Source organism: Rhinolophus ferrumequinum, chromosome 7 (assembly GCF_004115265.2).
Source record: "Rhinolophus ferrumequinum isolate MPI-CBG mRhiFer1 chromosome 7, mRhiFer1_v1.p, whole genome shotgun sequence".
Lineage (NCBI taxonomy): Eukaryota > Metazoa > Chordata > Mammalia > Chiroptera > Rhinolophidae > Rhinolophus > Rhinolophus ferrumequinum.
The window spans coordinates 45748563-45768670 of record NC_046290.1 but is presented as its reverse complement, the minus strand read 5'-3'; the positions used below and the strand labels follow the sequence as shown (position 1 = coordinate 45768670).

The 20108-nt window shown below is 44.9% G+C and overlaps 1 protein-coding gene across 2 annotated transcripts in view; it reads left to right on the top strand.

The window, feature by feature from the left end:
- The window catches only part of ZNF366 (zinc finger protein 366), a 289661-nt gene extending 276620 nt beyond the window's left edge, over positions 1 to 13041 (top strand). For both annotated transcript variants that reach the window (XM_033111021.1, XM_033111022.1), the window contains 2 exons: positions 8252 to 8426; positions 11425 to 13041. In XM_033111021.1, the coding sequence (XP_032966912.1) occupies positions 8252 to 8426; positions 11425 to 11960 (711 nt within the window). In that variant the 3' untranslated portion in view covers positions 11961 to 13041. The remainder of the gene's footprint in view (positions 1 to 8251; positions 8427 to 11424) is intronic.
- The last annotated feature ends 7067 nt before the right edge of the window (positions 13042 to 20108 follow it).

Sequence of the window (20108 nt, the reverse complement as noted above, 5' to 3'; positions counted from 1 at the left end):
CACTTCGAAGATGAAAAGGAATCTTGCCCCAGATTGGGTAGTTTCATTCAAGGAATGTACTGGCAATGTCATCCTGGTCATGAGGAGAGGATGGAGGGGGAAGAAGAGGGAAATCACCACGCTCAGATATCATTAGAGTCTTTCCGTTTGAAATGGATGTTTTCCTTCTCTGTGTTGCTCCATATCTGATGGGTTCTCAATGATATTCTCAGTTGATCCCTATTTTCTAAAGTAGGGTGCCTTGCATCCAGAGGGATTACTTGCCTGAATCCCTCTGCAGCATGTCTCCCCACTTGAAGGAACCCCCTGTGAAGCTGGTTTCTTTCCTGTGTTGGCCACTCCTGGACGGGGTGAGAGGGGTCAGGAACCAGAGCTTCCCTAGACCTCTGTGGGTATTCTCCGGAGGTGGGGGAGGGCGGTTTCTCCCTCCAGCCCTTTTCCTGCCACCTACTTGTGTTTCCCCTCCTTTCCTTCAAGTTCCCAGTGGTTTGAAAGTCAATTTATATCCATCTTGAGTCATCTGAGCTGAAGGGGGAGAAAGCTGCATGCAGGATGGGACTGGTGCAAAAGGAAAGTACAGGGCCCCTTGTTCAAATGTTATGAAGAATTTCAAGACGGTAAAAGCAGGGCATTACATCAAACTCAGGACCCTTCTGAGTTTGGCGCCCTGTGTGACTGCACAGGTCGACCCTCATGAAGCTAGCCTTGGCTGCATGAGCCCATGGAAACCACATACCAGCTCTTTTTTCTTTCTTTAGGCTCATCTTTGATTTCCTTCACACTTCAGTGAGACCCATGAACACTTCACTTTTAACAGAGCTGTTCCCATTTGCCAGGGGTATACCGTCTCCTACAACGGAGGTGCAAACAGGAGCTCTTTGCCACTCTTCATTCCTTGTGTTGAGTTTACTCTTGAGCTTTGAACATGTACTATTTTTTCATCTTATCAACTGGTGGTAGAGAGCGCAGAAAGTTGTTAAATATGGAAGGAGCCATTGCATAGTTTGTAATCCCCTAAATATTTACACCTGTCCGCTCCAACCCACTCCTACCTCCATCTCATCAATTCGGGTCCATCAGTAGTGATTCAACCAGGCACAAAACGTCTCTGAAACAGAGGGATATGTCAGGGAACAGAGCCAATACAAGAAAGGGGCTTGTGTGTTATTTGGGGGCACAGAGGCAGTTCTGTTTCTCTATGTCAAGGGCCTCAGAGGGGCCTAACGGATTTCTTGGACCAGGTGGTATCTGAGGATTCAGAGGCTTCTCTCTGGTGCCACTGCACAGAAGACTATCCAGTGCAGTGCAGCCCGGCCCCATCATGCAGTGAGCCAGCCTAGCTGCGTGTTTCCGGCCTCCCTTCATGAATGACTGCCCTTTCCCCTCTACCTCAATCACAGTGCACCACATATGGTTCAATGGGCATCTGATGGTCAACTTTATGGTTCAGAAACTCAATCTGACCTCTCCTTGAAGATGCAGTAGGCTCTGGGTGTTTGGTACACCACTGGACCCCATAAGAGAGCAGCTTGTAGCATGCAATGCCATCTCTGAAATGATGCATAGTTTATGCTCTCCCAAGGGAGATGGGCCTGGTGCAGGAACTGGACTGGTCATCTGCGCAGGTTACTTGTTCCTGGTGGGTAGGATCTCTCAGCAGACCACACTGTAGGTCAGGAGGCTGCCTATGAGAATGTCTCCATCATGAAAACAAAAATAATTGTATGTTAAAGGGTATTTTTGTCAAACTTAGGTGGCCCTTATCCACTCTTAGACACTTCTGAAACAAGAACCAGGTGTCAGTCACTTCAATCAAGAGCCTTCTGTCTCCTGGAAAGTGCCAGAAGCATGCTGCCAGGTCCTTCCTCTATTTGTTCCCATCTCCCTGCAAAGTGCCACTCTGCTTGGTGTTCTCTTCCTTCCATCACCTTTCTTCATTTCAAAGGAATTTTAGAGCATTCAGAATCTGAAATCAGAATTTTCAGATTATGTAATGGGGCTTGGTGTTGGTAAACTAGCTCCAGCTCTCGTGGTGGGATGGGTCATCCCAAGATGGTGTCTTGTGGATTTTGTTTCCCATCCATTTTGTGCTGGGTTCTTAGAAATACGGCCCTGGGTGGAGGTTGTTGGGAGTTTGGGAGTTGGGAGAGGAATAGAGGGCCATTTGCTCATCGCTATGCAATTCACAGCCATCAGAGATAAGTGGCTGGCTGGCTGCATAGTGATGGTGGAGAATAGGCCCAGACAACTAAACCCTGGCTTTATCGTGGTAACGGGGCAGTGTTATTCCCTTCACGTGATTGATATGGCCGGAAAAAAGAGGCAGGCCTTGCTCCAGCTATACTCCAAGAATTAGTTCTGTTTCCTTTACCCCAAAACTTGCAAAAATAAAAGAAGGGAGATTTTTTTTTTTTAAGTAACAGATTCTTGGGACTCTCACCACTAAAAATCCTTCCTAAAATAAACCCCTCCCCCTGTTGCAACACAAACTGGTTCTCTCCAGCCCCGTGCTCAGTGGAAACAGCTGTCCACAGCAAGCAGCAAAGTTCACTCACTGTGGGATTAAGCATTAACAATAGAATGGAAAATTAGAGAAGAGGAAAGGTTTCCATTCTGTTTCTTTTTTTTTTTTCTTATAAAAAAATTACCACCCTTCTGAGCTCTTTTTCTATTGGCTCGACTTCTGGACTCTTTGCTTCTTGGAGCCAGCTGGAGCTTGTCCAGAGACCTGCACCTCTAGACTTAAGCCATGTTTTAGAAAGATGCTTCCCAGATTCTGCGTAAGCACGCAGGGCTGGATTTGGATACTATCCTTGTAGCAGCCACACTCCATAAAAGCAAAGAACCAGCTGCCGTCTTTGGGAAACCTGTCCAGGAAAAGCAGCCATCCAGAATTTCCGGGACAAATTCTCCTTTGAGATGGGTGAAGCCGGGAGCTGCCTAAGTTATGAATCACCAGGTTATCTGCAATGTGGTCTGAAACAGAGGCCTGATGGCCAAGGGCAGACCTGACAGGAGAGGATAAGGTCTCCTCGAAAAAGGACCCTGCCACCTCCACCAAACAGGCTCCATCTTCCCCGCCAGCTCTTGGACACCTCATAGGAGAGAAACCAGGTCAGGACTTTTAGGGGCCCAGTACTTGAGACCAAGGTTCTCGGGCTGGCATGGAGGGGGTTAAGGCAGTGACCAGATAGCAGCCTTTTGGCAGCAAAGCCCTCCTCAGCAGAAGGAAGGATATAGCTGTATGAACTGCCTGCTTAACAATGCCTCACATGTCCCCAGAGGCCCGCCTGCAAATAGATTTCATCTTGCTTTCTCTTGTACTTTTCAAAGCTTCCTGTTTTCTCACGGCCCTTTTGGATAGTTTACAGTCTCTCTCTCCCTCCCTCCCTCTCTCTCCCTTTGAGGAAAGGAACACCCTTCTTATTAAAAGAGAGAGAGAGAGAGAAGAATGTAGGGGAAGGGCAGTTTAGCGGAGGCCATTCTCCTCAGCTGCAGGCTGCAGCTCTTTGACCTTTCCTCTCAGAATAGGAAAACGCAGGCTTCCTGGTGCATCTCAGACCTCAGGCTCAGGTCAGGCTGGGTGGCGTAAAGTAGCGTGCCTCTTCTTGGCTTTGTGGGTAGCCAGCCCAGTGGCTACCCTGTCTCTGCACGCAGCCCACTTGGCTGCTCAGTGTCTCTGGCTGTCGGCATAGTTGCTGGGGCTCATGGGAAGTTGCCTAAGGCATCGCCAGGCCCTGGACCAGGGAGGGAAGGGACACCAGGAGGCTAGAATTTGGAACTCCTGTGAAGATGAGGAACAGAGCATCTGCCAGCTGTTTAAAGGGCTGACTACAGATCGGGGAGACAGATAAGGGGCTCTCCCAAAGCCTGCAATCTAGAATGAATCTTCTCTTTCCATCCACACTTCCCAATGCTGGGTCAAGCACAAATGCTTCCACTTCTATTATGCCTCAAGTAACCTGGCAGGTATTTACTCAAAGGATTCCTTACCTGCTCCTTCCTTCAATATTGCCTCTAAATAATTGGGTTTAAAAAGACAACACCCTCATCTTCAAAGGTCTTTCTATATCTGGCATATACCAGAGTCTACTATGTGCATGACAATGGTAGTAACGAGAGCTAATATTTATTGATCTCTATTTGCCACATCCTTTACATGAATTATCTCATTTGATCCTTACAACTGCCATAAGAAACTATTATCATCGACATTTTACAAAAGAGAAAACGGAGCAAGTTCTCTTTCCCTCTGGAGTCTCACCATCACCTCTCTGCTCTGCCATCTCAGATCCTCATGATCCACGCAACCCATTTTTAAAGAACAGTTCAACGCATTTGTTCCAATTTTCTATTAAAAATTGAGGTTCATCCACGTCTTAAAAAGTAGGTATAAAAGTGGGTATCCGTGGAAAAGCTGAGATTTAATGTCAGACACACTAATACCCCTCATTAGAGCAACGGTGATGACCACCTGCAAGATGAAATCTGAGTTCTTACCATTCCAGCAGCGTCCTGTGTCAGTACCTGCCCCTATTTTGATCTTCTCAGATCTTGGCAGGAGACGATTCAGCAAGTATTGACTTGGGCAAGCTCTGAGCCTCACATCTCCTGATTAAAGGGGGACTTGACATAGATGTCTGCTTTTTCTAGGAGAAGAAACTAGAGTTTTGGTGCTCTCTCTCAACCTTTCTTTTTCCTTCCAGTCCAACTCTCCTCCTCTACTACAGTGATTCTGCTTGGAGCTCATATCTGAAACCACACCCGAGGGTGCCATCTTTAATTGGCCCAGTCTTCTCTCTCTGGCCCCTCATCACTGACGGTGACTGAGAGGTCTCTCTCTGAAATTCACAGACACAAAAGATCTCCATACACTTGTGTATTGACGTGCGAAGACAATATTCCGAGAAAAGATAAAGAGGCCAAGTGTTCTGGATAAGAACCAAAGGGCTTTGTGCAAGGGTCAGAGGCTGAGAGGAAGAAGCTCGTTCACTGAGCCGTGAATGGCATTGAAGTACCTTGGGTCCTCAGTTAATTGTCTCTGTTCTGCCACTGAGGATTTTGGTTTACGAACTAGTGTGTATAGGGTTAGACACACTATAGTGGGGGAAAGGAAGAGAGTGCGTGATGGCAGCTTTTTGGACTTTTTACATGGACCAGTAATATTTTCCTGACTTGTTTGTTTACTCCCCCAACAAAATACTTAGCTAGCTATTGCTGCTATGTGCATACCCTTTTGCTTGATACTGAGGTTAGACACAAAGAAAAGGAAAGGTAATCCTTTCATTTCTGAAGATGGTCTTGGTGCCTTTTACTGCCCCAGACATCTTGCATTGTTGACATACCTCCACTCAGCCCTGGGAAAGCTCCCGACTGGCTGGCCCAGTAGGCTACCATAAACCGTGAAGGGTAAGTCTGGTATATAAACACTGAATTTCACCAACAGCACAGAAATCAATCTCCTTTACCAATCATACATCAGATAATATAGCTGACCAGTCATGCCCCACAATGGATCTTCCCTGAGGCCATAGACCTTAACTTGAGGGGACAATATTATTTTCATGTCACAATGTCCCTATGTACCACGGAAATGTCCCAAGAAGTTCAGTAGTGATGACTTGAGCCAGAAAAGACATTAAGATAGAAAAACACACACTAGGTTATGATAAAGGATTATAAAAGGTTGCTTGTCTAAGGCTGGGTAAGATTCTGGAAAATACCATTGGTAGCCATTGTAATGTGTGCACACCTCTGTGTGTGTGGGAGGGGGGTGAAGAGGAAAGAGGTGGGACCTTGGGGCAGGTGAATTGCAGGATCTGCTCTAACCCTAAGGTCACAGCAGCGGTGGCAGCATCACATAGTTGATTATTATCACAACAGTGATAGTTACCTGACCTATAGTTTAAGGATGAATGAGGTGTCTAAAAATATTTAATGAAAATACTTTATTCTTCTGTCAAAACAAAACAAAAGGCACTCTACACATTCTTCAAGATTAGGCTAAAATTCCATTTCCTTTATAAAACCCTTTTGGACCAATCCAGCTTCTAATACTTCAACAACCATAAATAATAACTAAAAGTAGAATTTCGCCCTTCTTGGGAGTCAAGTGCTGAAGGCACCTGTGTCATCTTTCCAGCTCTCTCTGTCTGGCCTGGAGGACAGTGAGACCCATGTAGGCTTGGACTAGTGCAGTAGCCTAATTGATCTTCCAGCCTCCAGCTCCTCTCCCCCTACATGTCTTGTGCTTAACACCCACAGATTTTACTGTTTTCAGATCTTCTGCTACAACATTAATCCAAATAATCAGGAACCGTTCTATGAACCAAATGAGATACACTTTTTGTAAAATGCCCCGCAAATGGAAGCACCTAAGGTAGAATTTCTAGATTCAAAAGTTTTTTTTTCCTTAGCTAGGATGGAGAACTGCATAATCTAAGCTAATAAATGGAACTCTGCCAGAACTTGTACACATGTGCAAAAGTGGACCACGAGTTTATATATGTTAATAAATTGTCTTTGTTGAGAATGAAAGAAAGCAAGTATCCATCCCACATGTAGGGCTTCTGAAGACATTTAAATTATACCCACTCTCTCAGCCTTTCCCCTCTTAGGTCACCTTTTCCAAATGAATGTGGTGTGCAGATACTCTGGATACTGAGTGTGGGACACCAGTGTGCTGAATTCATTATTGCTAGTAAGGAAGTAAAAAGGGGAAAAGTAATTAAAACCCCCCGATATGAATCATTTAAAAATACAGAACCAACCATTCATTACCCATGCATGGATTATCTGTGACAAATTTGTAATCATAGGCTGGCTTCCTCCTACCAACCACCCAGCATTCTTTTGGGCTAATCTCCCAAGGTCACCATTTGTTGGGTCTACCTATTCTTCTAAGCCAGATCAATTGTCACCTCCATAGCCATCTGAAGAAAATGTTGGCTTCATTAATAAAAGTTCAATCCAGAATTCCCAACATTGGCCCCGAAAATACCTCTCAGTGAGAGAGGAAAACTGCTGTCAGCTTCGGAGGATGCTGTACCACAAGTCCTCTCTCTATGGCATCTCTCACTCCATAGTGCTGCCCTCACAACATGGGCCTCTGAAATTGTGGAGGAAAGGAGAATGTTCCTTTCTTAACATTCTGGTCCAAGCAGAGACACAAAAATCTTTCTGTGCATTCAGCCCAGCACAGCCAAGGAAGGGCTGGAGTTTCCAAACCCCTCTCTGGTAAGGTTTGGGGACATCAAAAGCAAGTAAGGCATCCCAGAGCACTGGCTTCTGTTTCACACCTTTCCCGTCTGTATACAGTGTCTTTGGAAAGGCAGCTTCTCTTCTGAAAAAAATTGGAGAACCACTGTTGTGGTGCATCATGCATGTGCACTTTGATGGAAATCATGAGAAACAACAAAGAAAAGAATGACTACAACATGTTTACTTTTGGTATACCTGAGATATTTTCAGTACTTCAAATCTCTACCCAGAGAAAAGACACACTCCTTCCTTTACATGTTTCTTTGTTTCTTTTAAATTTAAAATTCATCCCAATAATTAGCAAATTTAAAACTTAGGAAAGCATTGCCTGAGATAGTCTAACAGAAGAGATCTATTGGGGGTACGGTGGGGGGACGCAGTATGGTGTGACGATTGACCATGTGGCCGCTGGTGTCCGGTGACCGACGTTCATTATCTCAGCTCCAGCACTCACTAACTGTGTGCCTTGGCCAATCCCTTCAACTTAATCCCTTAGTTTGTCCATCTGCAAAATGGGGGTGATAACAGCACCCATCTCCTACGGTTGATGTGAGACTTAAGTGAGATAGTCCATGGCAGGCTTACGACAGGCCCTTTCGTATTGTAAATGTTCAAGTAAACAAGTAATTGTATCTTTATTATTCAAGTGAACTACACTTTGAGCAATTGCTTTTCAGATCAGCTTTTCTCCTTTCCAAAAGGCTGTATTCCAAAGAAGCTTTAAGAGCTTTGTGATTTTTCTTACTCTGACTTTAAAAAAATCCCTGTAGAACAGGAACAAAATCTTATGGATCCATCCCTGTCTACGCCACGTCTGAGCCTGTGCACAATCCAGCCCTCCCTGACTTCCATGGGGCCGTTTTCTTTGGAAGCTGCTCAAAATGCCCAAATCTAAAGTAGCAGCAGCTCCGTTCTCACACAGGCTTGGGTTCACTTGGGCAGAGTCACCTGCCTGCGAATAACCTGTGTTGTTCTTGTCACGGTCTGACAGCTGTGTGGGAAGGAATTCAACCGGATGCACAACCTCATGGGCCACATGCACCTGCACTCCGACAGCAAACCCTTCAAGTGTCTCTACTGCCCGAGCAAATTCACCCTGAAAGGGAACCTGACACGCCACATGAAAGTCAAGCACGGGGTCATGGAGCGGGGCCTTCATTCTCAAGGTAATCACTCTTCCAGGAAACCCCCAAGGCTGTCGAGGCCAGTGGGTAACAAAGGGGAGGTGACCCTGTTTTTAGGGGCTTTACTTTGGGGGCTTATTCTTATGGTGGAAAGAAAAGAGTGAAATTCTCAAGACCACAGCAGAGTGGCAGAAGCAGGCCGACAATGTTATTAGAACAAATACTGGTATGATGCTGAAATCTGAAGGGAGTAAGTAAAAGTGAGTTCTAGAAAGTAAACTGGAACCTCCTAACGACGCCAGTCTGCACCGTTATTAGTTCTTTCTTCCAGACACTGCATCAGGTGCCCTGCCTCCTTGAATCTTCACAGCAGCTTCAGGCTGGAGGAACTTCTATTGTCCCTATTTTACGGATGGGGGAGCTGAGACTTCAGGACATTAATTTACCCACATTGTTGCTCAGCTGAAACGTGGCTGAGGCAGGATTTGAACACAGACCTTCCTGACTCTAAATCCTTTGTTGGATACACTTCATCGCATAGCTGTTAAAAGGCATATGACTTTTCTTTCCTTTCTAGAAAACAGGTTTGCAAGCTTGGTTGTCAGCAGAAGTGTATCTGTAACAAAGTAGGTCTTCTCTACCTATTCACAACCAGATACACTCAAGGATAATTTTCCTGCTCAGTAGGGCTGGTGGGCCCACGTGCACAGCAGGGGCTTCCATCTCCCCCACTGAGTCCTAACCAACTGATAAGAAGGTCTCACATATGTTTTCTCAGTCCCAGGGCCCTCAGCAGTAAAGAGTTAATGTTCCAGATCTACTGAATTCAGCAGGTTGCTCCTTAGTCACCTAACCAGGCAGTAAAGGCACTCTGTCCAACCGTACGCTGTGTGCCGTGGCAGAGATTAGGGGAAGGAGACCATCTGTGCCCTCTAGGAGATCTGTGTGTAGGGCAAGAAGACATACATGTATGTCACTTACAAACTCACATTAGCTGGCTACAGTTTTCTGATCACTAGTATGATCATAGTGCAGGGTGAGACACTTTAGAGCTCATTCCCACCATGCCACAAAGTAGACAGTGTAATTTTCATTTTACATAAGAGGACACCAAGGCTGAGAGGTGTTACAGTAACTGCTCAAGGTCAAACAAGTCTGAGGGCAAAACTAGACTTCCAACCTGAGAATTTCTGAATCAAGCCAATGCTCGCCACACTAGGTGAAAATATGGGGTGGTTCATTTGTGTGTGCTGTTTCTCCCGCCCCTTTGCAAAAGACGTGGTGAAATAGGCACACACATTCATAAATAAGACATGTCTATGCACACACAGCATGCAACAGAATGATTGGAGCGCTCAGATTTTTCACAACACCCACTGGGTTTACGGTGACTCCTGAGTGACAGGGAACTGTAATCATCATAGAACAAGGCCTGGAGTTTGTGCAAAAGCCCAGAAACAATTCTGGTTACAACAAAACAAAACAAAATAATTTTTTTTTCCCTGAAAATGTTTTTCTCCTGAATTATTCTTTGCATCTGTATTTGCCTGAGGCACTTCCCAAGCTAGGACTAGATTTTTCCACAATAGATGAACTTTGTTCGTCTCCTGGGCTGGAGACATAGAAGGCAAGGATGAGACTGTTCTCCATCTGAAAGCCTCCCCTGGTCACCACGACTACCTTCTACGATGCTCAAACCTGAAAAGGCATCCAACGACTTTGTCATTGTGGAAAAATAAAGAGCATCGCTATATATCAGAGTTGCTTTGAAAGTTTTTAACAGACTTTCAATAGTTTTAATGTTTCCATGTACAAAAGGTGTTAGCATTTTTTCACTCCAGTTTTTGAGATGGCTCAAAAATCGTGACCCAGATGAAAAGACCCTCCCTGGGTCCCCGACAGGATAAAAGCTATAGACAGCTTCATTGCCTGACTTTATCATAAAGTAGGCAAAGCTGGACATCGGCTTCCTTTGTATGCATGCCCTCACCCAGAAGCCTGGCTCTCAGGGGTGCAGTAGGCTCTGGCCACACCCCCGAACGCTTCACTCCTATTTCCTCTCTCCAGTAGTCCCCACCTGTTCTTCAGGGCCCGACTGTTGGCTCACCACGGGCACAGGCCTTCAAGAGCAAATCAGGTGGAGCGCTACCACCCATCTGTTGTTGGCTGCTGAAAAGTCTGTCCTTACTGGGTCCTCAAACTGAAACTGCAAATGAGACGCCCTCTCATCACTGTGCCTGAGGGCAGGGCGTTTGTGGTTAGACAAGGGGCTTTGGGGCTCCTCAGAAGACCGCTGTGTGCCCTCCCTAGTCCGGCTGTGCTCAGGAGCCCAGCAGTGGGGTGGCCGCGTTGGCCCCAAATGGAATGTCTTTTTTTTCCAAGAGGGAAATACCTTTCTTATTGTTTTTTTCTTCTTATGGTAAAATGTATGCTCATTGAAAATAATAAAATAAATGCATTAGAAGTAAAAACAGTATCAAAATCGCCTCATTTTTGAGATTTGACATACATCCTTCATTTTTTTTTGAGAGAAAGAGAGAAAGGTAGAATTGGGTTTACACTATAAATATATGCAATAAATACACATTTTTTACTTAAAATATATAAAGAATACCTTTTTATGATCTCTACACCTTCTGTACATAGTTCGTTGTAGAGATGTACTATTATTTATTTAAACAAACCTCTATCGTTAAATAGATGGTTTTCACAGTTTCACTATAAAAATGTGGTGATGAGCCTCCTTCCACACACATTTGTACACCTGCTGGCCTATTGTCATAGTTTAAATTCTCAGTAGTGTAATTGCTAAGTCAGAGCTATACTTATTTTAAGCTTTGTTGTGCATGTTGCCAAACTCACCTTCAAGGGGTTATTCCCATGTAGACCCCATCTGGAACAAGGCCCATCTCCACATCCTTTCTGGGAATTTATAGTAAAAATGTGAAATCAGACTACCCTGAATGGCCCCCAAGTACCATCCAACGCCCCGTATTCTGAGGCTTTTCCTGGGGCATGAATTCTGCCTTTGCTCTCGCAGGGTTTGGAAGGGGGAGAATCGCCCTGGTGCAGACGGCAGGCGTCCTGCGGGGCCTGGAGCAGGAGGAGCCCTTCGACCTGTCCCAGAAGCGCCGGGCGTTCCAGTCTGATGGGGAGAGCGCCAGGGGCAGCTCCTGCCATGAGGAGGAGGACGATGACACCTGCTATGAGATGGAGCGGGACAGTCCGGGCCTGGCCTCCCAGAGTGGACAGTTCTGCGCGCCCCAAGATCTCTCCACCAAGGCCCAGCCGGTCCCCGGGGCTCTCCAAGAAGCCTGCGAGGAAGAGAAGGAGGAAGAGGAGAAGGACATGCCACAGGAAGAACGCCAGGAGAAGAGCAAGGACAGCCTTGGGGTAGAGGGCTGCCAGGAAAGAGACTCTGCCCACAGAGACGACTGTCCCAGCCTCAGGGCTCTGCAGAGCACCCGGCGGAGTGCCTCCTTTTCTGATTACTTATACTTCAAGCACAGAGATGAGGGTTTAAAAGAATTACTGGAGAGGAAAATGGAAAAACAAGCAGTGCTTTTAGGTATCTAAGTGGGCAGTTTTAGAAATACATTTGGAGGAAGAGAGCTAGGCGGTTCAAATATAGCTTTCTGCATGAGCTGTCATTTGCTGGAAGCTGGCAAATGGCACACCTCTTCACAAATGGCTCAGACTAAATGAGCAGGGACCGTCTTCAGTAATGTAAATGCTTCTCAGGTCATTGATGAGGCCCTTGATTTTTTAATACATGTGCAGGGTCTTCTTCAGTGTTATTTGATGCATCTCCAGTATGATAAGCTGTACATATTCTTCTAGATATCTAACTGTAAGCTGATACTGAGGTGCTTTTAGAAATTCTATTTTTCTTTGACTAATACGCAATATATGGTAAATTTCTTTCAAGTTGCAAAAATATGGTGCTTGACATGTTACCTTCTTAATGACTATTTAGTTGAATGTGTGAAAATTATAATATTTTTCTAGATAGATGAAAATATGAGTAGTTGTATATATATAAAAATTGCCTTTATTAAATAATCAAAAATATCAGAAATGACACAGGAGGGTGAGTTATTGAAAAGACTGTTGTCACATAGTCGCTGTAGAGATAAGATAAAATTTCAAGAGAAACGAATAATTCTGACTAAGGAAAATCCAGCCTAGGCCTGCCTTGTTCTGCTCCACTTACCTTCATCAGATGTGGCATTTGGAGCATATTTTCAGGTGGCCCAGCACTTCACAGCGTCTACAGGCAAATACCTTGTGTCCTGAGCACAGCTCCGTCCTGGAGACCTGGCTCAGAGGCCTCGTGCCCCACAAAGCAGCTGCAGGAAAAGTTGTCACCTGTGAGCAGTGGGTTTCTCCTCAGTGCTGGAGCTATAGGAGTGGGGGAGGAAGTCTCCCCGAAATCTAAGTTCTGACTTATTTGGAGTATTAGAATAACCATCAGCTAATCACTAGTAAGGGAGATTCTGGGCTGTGTTCTCAATGCTGGCTATAGGTTAGAATCAGCTTGGGGAGGCTTTTAAAGAATATCAATGCTGGGGCCTCAGCCCCCCGAGATTCTGATTTAATTGGTGTAAAGTGAAGCCCCTGGTTATTTTCCAAATTGCCCCATGATTCTTATATGCAGCCAGGGTTGAAAAAGACTGACTGGGCTAAAACAGTGGTTCCCAGGACTCCATAAATATTTTTGTTTCTGGCTTCAGGCTCGTTACGGTAGAGAGCAGGAGAACTCGAAATCGTACTGCTGACTTAGGCTTTTTATCTGTTCTGTAGAGCCTCCCCCACAAGGGGACACACACACACACACACACACCCTGCACACACACACACAGTGTAAACACACACTTTTTGTACTAGAAGATGATGTTTATAATGTTTATGATCACTCAATATGTTTAAAAATATGTAGCCAGCCTATCGTGACTGTTTCTTCCTAGATGCTTGAATCATGATTCCAGTAAGTGACAATGACTGTAATGGGTGGTTGAGCCCAGCAGGTAGGCTTTCCTTAGGCACGGGCGCCGAGCAAAGCAGTACTGACAGGATTTCGCATACGTGTGACGGACCATAAGCAGTAACCCTCTGGTACTGTGTCTGTGTTTATATAAAGGCTGCCTCTTTTTTTTTTTCTTTTTTTTGGTAGTTTCAACTCTTATTTGTAGAGCTAGGTACTGTTTATTATTTTGCTTCCTCTCCTCTCAAAGTTCCTAATATATTGCTTTAGAAGAACTGGCCAGTCTCTGACTGCTGTGTGCTGGCTTTTTCTCTTGGCCAAGATGCTTCCCCAACAGCCTCTTCTAGTTCTTATTCACCCGTGTGCTTTCCCATCGCTGATGCATTTCTCCTGCCACTTTGCTTAAAGCTCCTTCCTTCAGCCTCACCACCACGAGGTGCCAGAACGGCTTGAGTTTTCTCCTGCCATCCATGTCCTTGGGTACAGGTACAGAGCATCTGTAAAGGGGATGGTGAGGTGAATATTGTGATTTCTGCAGCAAGAAACACAACTCTGGACTAAGAACCCATTCCAAGTCTTCAGAGGGCAAAACTGCCTCCCATTCGTTATTAATATAGCTCATCAATTTCTCTGATGAAATCACCCGGGAAGCTGACAAAGTGGTCTGTGAGGTCTCCGGCTCTTAGGGTCCTGTTACATACTCATTCTTTCAGCAGCCATGTGTCAAGGACCTGCTTATAAGGGCTGCAGACTTCCCATTTGTTTTGGGTCTGGCTAGCTGGAATAAGAACCAGGAAATGTAGAAGAGCAAGTTCTAGTCCTTTTCAACCAAAACAAATCATGTGGGAATGTTTGAGGAACAAGGTAATGTTGAGATGGAGAGAGTATGGTCTAGAAGAGTGGTTTTCAAATTGTGTGTTAAGGAGCCAGAGGTCTCTATTAGGCCCCTCCAGAGGTGCTAGGGGGAGAAGGAGAACTCTCAGCCCTCACGCCATGTCGCTCAGAGCAGCTCAAATTTCATCTGTTTTAATATGTTAGCCTTCCAAGTACAATTTCATTTAGGGGAAGAAAAAAAAGGTCTAGGAAAAGTAATAAAAAATTGTTATGAAGTATATTCTAAAGCCTGTTTTTAGTTCTTGACTCTGGGTGTAAGATATTTAATTAGAGCTCACTCTGCAGTTAGTATACACTGACCTTCTGAGAACCAAGGTTAAAATGCTGTTTTTGTATGTTGTTGAGTGACCAGCATTCTGGTTTGCCTGAGACAACCCTGGTTTATACCAGTTTATACCCTGGTTTATCCCAGGTGATTACCAGTAGCGGCACCTTAACTCTTAAAAGTGTCCTAGTTTGGGTAATAAATTATATGGACACCTGTGCATAAGTGCAGAGCTCAGGAAAGGTTGGCCAACCTTGCCTAATGAGCTAATTAACCAGAATGCCAACCTGAAGGAGAGCCCCCGGGGCCATCCTCAGAGAACTACAGGATGAAACCATCCAAGGTTACAGCATTCCAGGGCCAGGACAGCATGGCATTCATCACGTGGTGACACTCTGGAAATAGGTCACTACCAAATGCTTTCTAGGCCTTTGACCACTGTCACTTTAAACCAGCCAACTGACCAGCCAAATAGCATATTTTTCTTTTATACTTTTTTTTCAGGCCTATGATTACCTCCTCTTATTGACTTCTAATTCTTTTCTTTTTAAAAAAAAAAAAAATGGGCTCCCCACTAGCCATGAGACTGAGGCTGACCTTTCACAACCCCACAAGGGGAACTGGTATATTTGTATGTGAGTAGTTGCATGAGAAAGCCCAGTGTGCGTACTGTATTTATTAAGCCCTGAAGGCATTTAATAAAATATTAACATCGTGTTTTGAATCATGATCTTTGCTTTTCTGGAACAAAATGTAACAGAGCTAACATTTAAAATCCTTCACATATTTGGACAACATTACACCAAATGTTGATTTTGTACAGAATTCTGGCTTGCTATTTAAAAACTAAAACTCCAAGTGTGTAGCAACCCAAGTTGTGAATACTGCTTTCTGCTTTAGTGAAAAAGCAGTCTACCCGAAAAGAGCATGTAACCTATATTTTGTTAATTTAAGCAAATAAAGACATGTTGAACAAGCTGAGTTAATTATTTGCAGATGCATGAAAGTTTGCAAGGAAGCTGCCATTGTCAATATGTCACTCATGCCTTCATACCCTCTGCGAGGGTGGCTCCCATTGGCTGGGGCCTCAGCCCCAGGGACATGTTGGATTCTCCTTCCCTCATGGCTTCAGAAAGGATTAATGACGATGCATCTGCAGGCAGGTGACATCCTCATTCTCTTCTTTTTTCCTATTCAGAAAACTTAGTTCTGGAAGGGTATCATGGGGAAGTGGGAGGTTAGAGGTGAGATTGCCTTATTCCACATCAAGTTCTTTGTACAACAAAGTTCAGTCAAAAGGCAGTGTACTCTAGTGGGGAAGAGCACAGATTCTGGTGTCAGGTCCCTGGGTTCAAAACCCAGCTCCCCTACTTCTCATCTTTGGAACCTGAAACCAATTCCTGAACTTCTCTGTGCCTCAATTTCCTCATCTGTAAAATGAGACTAGGAACGGTACCTTCCTCACCAGGTTGTTGTGTGGGTTAAATGAGTTAATATTTGTGAGATGTTTATGTGCCTGCGTTACAGGTTATGCTATGGAAGAACTAGCCATTACTAGTTCTTCTGGCTGCCTATGAAGAACTAGCCTATTCTAGTTCTATGGAAGAACTAGCCATTACTAGTACACACAAAGCTGTGTTGGCGTGGGCAGTTGTCCCTTTCTGAGCGAGCCTCCCTTTTACACACTGTTGTTATATGCTGAGCACCAGGCCAGGTGATTACACACTCGATCTCATTTAAGCCTCACACACGTTGAGAGACAAATATTGTTATCTCCATATTACGGATGAGGAAATGGAGGCTCAGGACAGTGAAATTAACTTGTTCCAAATTACCTGCTTGGTAAGTTCCTTCTTTGCCTTCAAAGCATATAGCATGGAGCAGGTTGAGTTCTCTGGAAGTAGATGCTGAGGCAAATGTGGATGCAAGATGCTTATTAGGGATCAGCACCCGTGAAAAGAAGGAAGAGAAAAGAAGATTGAATAAAGGGAGAAACCTAACCAAGCTCAGCAGGCAGCACCGGGGCAAGGATTGCCCGTCAGAGTCGTGCCACAGTGGGTAGAGATGTGCAGGCCTTTGCACCGCCCCCCAATCCCACCCCACCACCGCCGCTTTGCTCAGTCACCCAGAAAGGGCATGACCTCAGGAAGATGTGACTCTTCAGCAGGGGCAGACCCTCCAGCAGCCAGTGGCTGGAGGCTGTCTGCTGACTGCACACCCCACAGCTCAGTGCACCCCCTTCCTTGAAGAGAGACTGGTGACTCATCTCTGCATCTACCGGGTCCACCCCCTGCATCCCTCCAGGGCAGTTCTTCATGTATATTCATGGAGCAACGCCTCCAGGATTCCCGTGGGCCTCCCTTCCTGAGGGAAAACTTAGAAGATGTGAGTTAGTAGGACAAACGTCAGTCCCCACTGCGGCTGCTGGTCTGACACGCAACTGATACTCATTTTCTCCCTCCTCCATTGCTTGTCTCGATCCCTGTCTCCATCGGTCTCAGTGGCTTTCCAGGTGGCGTGACCCAGATTCTCATCCCCAAGGGGCCTGAGTCTTGGTCATCATGCTGCTATGGACGGAATTTTTGTGTGTCCCCCCCCATCCAATTCCTATGTTGAAGCCCTAACCCCTAGTATGACAGTATTTGGAGGCGGGCCTTTGAGAGGTACTTAGGTTTAGATGAAGTCATGAGGGTGAGGCCATAAAGGGATTAGTGTCCCTACAAGAAAAGCGGTAGAGCAGAGCCCCTCTCTCTGGATCACGTGAGGCCACAGCAAGAAGGCAGCCATCTGAGAACCAGGAAACAGGCCCTTACCAGACACACAACCTGCCGGCATCTTGGTCTTGGCCTTCCCAGCCTCCAGGACTGTGAGAAGTAAATACCTATTATTTAAGCCACCCGGTCTGTGGCATTAGTTAGAGCAGCGCAAACAGACTAAGACACATACCCCTGTGAGCCTGGGGTTGCTCTACCTGTTCATTTACCGTCACAAATGGAGAAGGAAGCACCAAAGGAAGCCCAAGTGAGTCAAGTGGGTTCCACACATACTCCTCCCTGACCCATCGTGCAACGACAGCTCTACTCCCTCCTCATGATCTGAAACACAGCAGAGAGAGAAAGAGAGAGAGAGAGAGAGATGCAAGGAGAGGCTGACGTGGAAAGCCACTGAGCAAGAGGGTGAAATAATGAGATTGACATTTTCCAAAGCTCATTCTGGCTGTAGTGTGGAGGATGCATTGGAAGGCAGCCAGAAGGATGCCGGGAAGCCATTAGGAGGCGGTTTTAATAGTCTATGAGCGATAACATTGGCCTGGATTAAAGAGGCAGCAAGGAAGAACCTGGAAATAGATGGCTCGAAATCTGTTTTGGAAGTCCAATTGACTTGGTCTACCAAAGGCAAATTTTAATAAGATAAATGCATATTTTTCAAAGTACAAAAAAAAATGACACTTAGTATAAGATTCATCTCCTCGCACAATGACAGAAGAAATGCTTTAGATTTTTATAGCTGTTCTAAAACCCAGGCTCGTTACTTGGTTGGCAGGACAGCATATTTACCACATGTGTAATGTATGGAGCATTAAGTCCATCAGATTTCTCTCAGTTTGTTCTGAGTTACAATTATTGAAGAAGTAAATAGTCAAGATTGAAGAAGACAATGAAGCTTCTCAGACACAGATCCTGGGAAGAAACAGCAGAAGCGAAGACAAATGAACACAGCTAGAGACCAGAAAAGCAATGGAGAGAGGCGAGAACTCCCAGACCATAAGGTGACACTACAAAAACTCCTTTTCATCCCCACAGACCCTGAGGACATCTCTGACCCAGCCAGTAAAATAACACATGTTCACAATAATGAACTTGAATGGTCGAAGAACAATTAGTTAATCTCTACCATATTTGTTAAGTAAATGCACTCCCAATATATTTTCATTTTAAACTGTTCAGTTCTCAAACGGTGAGAGCCCAGTGATCTGGAAAATTCTATCCAGTGCACACATTATTTTGTAACAAGGCAGAGTAAATGAGGTGTTGTCATAATTTAAGTCCCAAAATGAATTAGCCCATGGCACTACTGACAGCACCTTAAGAAGAAATAAAAAACAAAAACGTATGGAAGGCGTTTGTCCCTGCCTTTAAGGAACACACAGTTCTTAGCAGGCCAACGGAGGCTGGCAGGAACATGGCTAATGGTTTTTCAAATCTCCTTTCTCCAAACCTCCAATGTCTTAAAGCTAAAAACTGTCCTTTCTGTGAAAATCCAGGTGTGAACACAGTCGGTTCCTTGAAGCATTGTGGTGTTTTCTTCTTTTTCTTTTTTTTTTTTTTTTTGTGCACAGCTATGCTGAGCCAAGAGTAACTTCCAGTCCCATTACAAACCTGCTCTACAAGTGGAGGAAGACATGCTCATTTGATAGCTGGGGAGTGACCCTTATAGGGTCCCGGGGGACCCAGTATCAGTGGCGCTCACTGTTTCCTCTTCCCTGGATGCAACAATATATTAAGAGAGACAGAAAAAAAGGAGGTTGGCTCTTTTCATGATTTTCCTTTTTAATTTTTGTTGAAAATGGAACTGTGTTCTCTTGATCCTTCAAACAAATGGAGGGGAAGTGCAAGCCCAAAAGTTTCTCTTAGGTTCCCCAGAGAGGGGGGCTGTGTTTGTAGTTTGATGTGGGAAAAGTCCTTGTGTATCTGCATTGTCACGTCGTACCAGAGTGATTTGCAGTAGGAAGCTTGGGATGAATACAATATCTACATAAGAGAAAGTGATGGAGCCACAGTCTTTGAATCAAAGATCTTGATTTGCCCTTCATCTCCAAGACATGCTTCCCCTGACCTCCACCCCTCATCTTTATTAAATGATGAAAGAGACACAAGAACCCTCTCTGAACTTGACCCAAGCAGAAAGTCCAGCCAGAAATGCTTGCTATTCAGAATACACTTGGGCGGGGGCTGGGGGGGGGGGTGGCAGATGAGGAGGAGGGTGCTTGGAAGACATGCCAGAGATCACAGAAGCTACTAAAGCTTCTGGCATTATACCTGAAGAATAGTTTTAAACTGATGTTTGGAATATGCATTGTGAGTCTTTTCACAGGGCAGATCTTAAACAAATGGTCTTGGGGAGGAAAATGAAGAGATATGAGGTCTGACAATTAAGTTCACGGACTTGTTGCAATGATGTTGCTAACCTTTTTTGATATCAGAGGGATTATTCATTATGACTTTCTATCAACTGGACACGCAGTTAACCAAGTTTACCATTTGGAAGTGCTGAAAAGGCAGTGTGAAAAAGTTAGACGACCTGAACTTTTAGCCAACAATTCATGGTTCATGCATCACGACAATGCACCAGCTTACACAGCACTGTCTGTGAGGGAGTTTTTAGCCAGTAAACAAATAACTGTATTGGAACACCCTCCCTACTCACCTGATCTGGCCCCCAGTGACTTCTTTCTTTACCCGAAGATAAAGGAAATTTTGAAAGGAAGACATTTTAATGACATTCAGGACATCAAGGGTAATATAATGACAGCTCTGATGGCCATTCCAGACAAAGAGTTCCAAAATTGCTTTGAAGGGTG